A 4,908-nucleotide genomic window follows, 5' to 3' on the forward strand; every position below is an offset into this window, starting at 1 on the left:
GTAGACCTATGTTTTTAAAGGCCATTGATTGTTCAAATGAGATCAAAGACAAAGATTTCATTGCCAAACATATGAGGGAGGTAATTATGGAGGTTGGACACTCAAATGTTGTGCAAATAGTGACGGATAATGCAGCCATTTGTAAAGCAACAGGTTTAATAATTGAGGCTGAGTTTCCTTCCATCTATTGGACTCCATGTGTTGTCCATACATTAAATCTTGCTTTAAAGAACATATGTGCAGCCAAGAATACAGAAAAAAATAATGTTGCTTATGAAGAATGTTCTTGGATCTCTCAAATTACGGATGATGCAATGTTTGTGAAAAACTTTGTCATGAGTCACTCTATGAGACTATCAATTTTCAATTCATTGAAATTGCTATCCATTGCTCCAACAAGATTTGCCTCCACTATTGTAATGCTCAAGCGATTCAAGCAATTGAAGAAAGGACTCCAAGAGATGGTCATTAGTGACCAATGGTCTTCTTATAAGGAAGATGATGTTGCAAAGGCTAAATTTGTGAAAGATACTTTGTTGGATGATAAATGGTGGGATAATGTTGATTATATTCTTTCTTTCACTAGCCCTATCTATGATGTTCTTAGAAGAACGGATACAGAAGCTTCATCTCTCCATCTAGTATATGAGATGTGGGATTCAATGATTGAAAAGGTGAAGAATGTCATATATCAATATGAGAGAAAGGAGGAGAGTGAAGGATCAACCTTTTATGAGGTAGTGCACTCCATATTAATTGATCGTTGGACTAAGAGTAGCACTCCTCTCCATTGTTTAGCTCATTCTTTAAATCCTAGGTAATAGACTCTATACTTTTTTACTTACATTTTTTTTAGAATTACATAAATTTTAATCATGTATATATTTCTTTTTAATTGTAGATATTATAGTCATGAATGGTTAAGTGAAGATTCTAATCGAGTTCCTCCACATCAAGACATGGAACTCACTCGTGAAAGATTAAAATGCTTCAAGAGGTTCTTTCTTGATGTGGATGTAAGGAGGAAAGTGAATATTGAGTTTGCCAACTTCTCGAATGGAAGAGAAGGTTTTGATGATCTTGATTCTTTAAATGATAGAGGTCAAATGGATCCAAAAGCTTGGTGGCTAGTTCATGGCATTAATGCTCCAATACTTCAAAAAGATTGCCCTTAAGCTACTTGCGCAACCTTGTTCATCTTCTTGTTGTGAAAGGAATTGGAGTACATATTCATTTATCCATTCTTTAAAGAGAAACAAGATGGCACCACATAGAGCTGAAGATTTAGTATTTGTTCATAGCAACCTACGACTTCTCTCAAGGAATACTCCACAATATCATCAAGAGGAAACTAAAATGTGAGATGTAACTGGAGATGATTTTGGGTCACTTGATGATTGTGGTATTCTTGAAATTGCTAGTTTGTCTTTAGATGAACCAGAGTTAGAGGGTGTCTTTTTCATTGATGATTGCTAGTTTGTGAAATTCGTGAAGACTTGAAGTTGTTAATTCATCATCTTGCTTTATATTTCTTTTTTGTAAAAAAATAAAGCGTACAAATTGTATAATGAGGTCTCTTAGTATTTTTTGTGACTCATTATCATAGGAAAATTTCTTTTGAGATGATGATGAATATATAAATCTTGATTTTCAATTTAGATCTTTTATGCATATCGCTCATATTTAATTTTATGTAATTTTATTTTATATTATATTATATATATATATATATATATATATATACACACACACACATGTCTGTGTCCTACATTTTCAACATTACAAGTGTCCACGTGTCCGTGTCTGTGTTAGTGTCGTATCCGGTGTCCATATTGATGTTGGTGCTTCATAGCACTAAACATTACCACTGAACATATTTATAGGCAATTGCTTTCCCGACATTTTTTTCTTTGACGGATGAGCCTTGCAATTGGTCCCCCTTTTTTTTACTATGTAAGCAATGTTACGAAGGTAGTGCCCAACACCAAATCATGCCTTTAGAGGATAGGAATAGTAATCAGAAGCTACAAATAGCAAGGCCCAATAGACAAATTAAGACTATGTGCTGAATGTGGAACCAAGGTCATGCAAGCAGGCACAGGCACGTGAACAAGGAATAGCACAGTACTATAGGTTAATATAGAGTCTTCTAGAAGATGTTAGTAGAATAAAGGGATATTATTGTTAGGAGGGATATTATTGTTAGGATATTTTGATTACGCATATTTTCCGTTTTCTGCTTTTTGTTATGTTGTTGGGTCTTTGTCTATGCATAACAGCTTATGCTATATATGTACAAATTGCTCTTCATAGAAGGGAAAAGAAAAACCTTCAAAAGTTAAGAATTCTCCTTTCTCTCTCTCTTTCTGGAGGTTACTGCCCTCGAAGTCAGCATTGTGTTCTTTCTCCCCTAACATTGGTGCTTTCATTGACCTCCCATGGCCGCCTTCCATGGCTGCCATACCCATCTCCCCACACCTTCATTGCCGCCCACCCTTCATCCCTTTGTACATCCAGCTAAATCCCTTGGGATTGATTTTGAGAGTACCCGCCAACGGTTGCTGAGCTTGTTCGATCCCGAGAGAACCCCTCCTTCATTTCCGCAACCACCATACCAAGCTTCCATGGCTGCCGTCCATGGCTTCTACTCGCCGTACGGAGCTCCCACGACCACCTTCAATGGCTGCCACTCACCATACGCCACTTCCATGACTGCCTACCACCACCCACACAACTCGTCGTCAGCCACCGAAGACCGCCTTGAGGTGGCTTTGGCCAAACTTGATGCCATTACACGCCGCCTCGACGCCCAACTGGATGCCCTTCTCCTCTGACTGCCTCGACAACCCGGACCTCTGTCGCGGCCTCCGCTGCCACCTCCGCCATTTCCGACGTCACCACCGCTAACTCCACCGCCCCATCCGCCGTTGCCTTCGCCACTCAAGCCAACTCTGTCTCCGACGCTCACCGCACTCACGACATCTTCTTCATCGATCCACAGCCACCACGTCGACGACGAAGTTCACAACGACACCACGAAGGAACTTGTCCCGCTGGGTATGCCGGAGTTGTCGTCGGAGGTGCCCCCTCTGTCGATACCACACGCCGCGGCACAAGCAATATGGTTGTTGCCGCGACCCGTATCAGCGCCGAAGGTCTCATCCTTGTTGCCCCCTCTGGTAACGAATCACGTCACGGCGCCAAGGGCTTTGCCGGAGGTGTTCCGCACTGTCCGCCACCACTACTACCACAGCTCCTGCAACACGGTCCCCTACGGCAGCGTCATCTTGCACCGAGATGCTTCAGACCGGTTCTGCCTCCGCGCCACTAATAGACATTCACTCATTCCTACGCCCATCCTAATTTGGGATCCAGGTTCATTCCTCCTACCGCCAACACCTTGAGGGCAAGGTGTTTTTGAAGGGCATGCGAGTGTTACGAAGGTAGTGCCCAACACCAAATCATGCCTTTAGAGGATAGGAACAGTAATCAGAAGCTACAAATAGCAAGACCCAATAGACAAATTAAGACTATGTGCTGAATGTGGAACCAAGGTCATGCAAGCAGGCACAGGCACGTGAACAAGGAATAGCACAGTACTATAGGTTAATATAGAATAAAGGGATATTATTGTTAGGAGGGATATTATTGTTAGGATATTTTGATTACGCATATTTTCCGTTTTCTGCTTTTTGTTATGTTGTTGGGTCTTTGTCTATGCATAACAGCTTATGCTATATATGTACGAATTGCTCTTCATAGAAGGGAAAAGAAAAACCTTCAAAAGTTAAGAATTCTCCTTTCTCTCTCTCTTTCTGGAGGTTGCTGCCCTCGAAGTCAGCATTGTGTTCTTTCTCCCCTAACAACTTCCTTGCATACATAATACACATCCACCACTTCCTTACATACATAATACACACCCACCCTTCACATGTTACTACGTATCTTATTTTACCCTATTCATTCATTCAATCATTTTTTGTTTGGGTTAGTAAAGAAGAGAGAAATAATATAGAAGAGAAATTTTATATTTATTTTATCTATATCTTTTATATTCTACATTAATTCAATTTTTTTGTTTTCATCCTTTAAACCAAAGATATTGTCTGGCCCATTAATAAGCACACCATGTTTTTTTTCATATTTCCCAATTTTTTAAAATAATATATATATATATATATATAATATTATACATAATATTCTAATTATAGGAGTATTTGTATTTAAGTAAAAACTATAATTAAGTAGATTGAATTGAGAGAGAAAGAAAAAGCAAAGAGAATTAATTTATTAATATAAATAATTGTGATTTGAGACAAAAAATATATAATTTTTAAAAAAAAATTGAGATTAAAATGTGAAATTTTAACGTAATTTTTTTAACATAAATAAATATCAAAATGAAAATAAATTTAAAAAACCACTGATATTGAATCATATTAGCTACTTAATATGATCCAAACGCCAAATGCATACTTGTAAAAGGAGGTTGTCATGTTTTGTTTTAGTGTAGCATATGGAAGAGGGGTAAAAATATCTTCCTCTAAGAATCTATATAGGCAAAAAAGTGGCAAGGAACTTACCCGACAAGTTTCCCTCATTCTCTCAATTTGATCTGGAGTTTTGACTTACAGATTAATATATGTTAGAAAGTCTAATAAAAAAAATAAAGACAATGTCCAATTTGATCTTACACAAATCATCTACTGTGCTTTTTAAAATTCCTCACCTCAACAGTATGCTATGCTGTAGACTACTATTGTGCTCAATTTTGGGGGTTCCCTAAAAGTTAAACACAAGAAGAAATAAAAACAAATCAGAAACCAATGAACCACCACTAAGTAATCTTAAGCCAAAATGAGTTAAATCGGATAAAAATACAAAGCATTTAAATAGGAAGAAGTCAGA

At 38.0% G+C, this 4,908-nt stretch overlaps 1 protein-coding gene across 1 annotated transcript; it reads left to right on the forward strand.

The window, feature by feature from the left end:
- Window positions 1-435: 435 nt before the first annotated feature.
- On the forward strand, window positions 436-1,282 carry LOC114386744. Its single transcript, XM_028346777.1, has 2 exons — window positions 436-817; window positions 902-1,282. The coding sequence occupies exons 1-2, from the start codon at window positions 462-464 to the stop codon at window positions 1,173-1,175; spliced, it is 630 nt and encodes a 209-aa protein (XP_028202578.1). The 5' UTR covers window positions 436-461; the 3' UTR covers window positions 1,176-1,282.
- Window positions 1,283-4,908: the final 3,626 nt, after the last annotated feature.

Source organism: Glycine soja, chromosome 15 (assembly GCF_004193775.1).
Source record: "Glycine soja cultivar W05 chromosome 15, ASM419377v2, whole genome shotgun sequence".
Lineage (NCBI taxonomy): Eukaryota > Viridiplantae > Streptophyta > Magnoliopsida > Fabales > Fabaceae > Glycine > Glycine soja.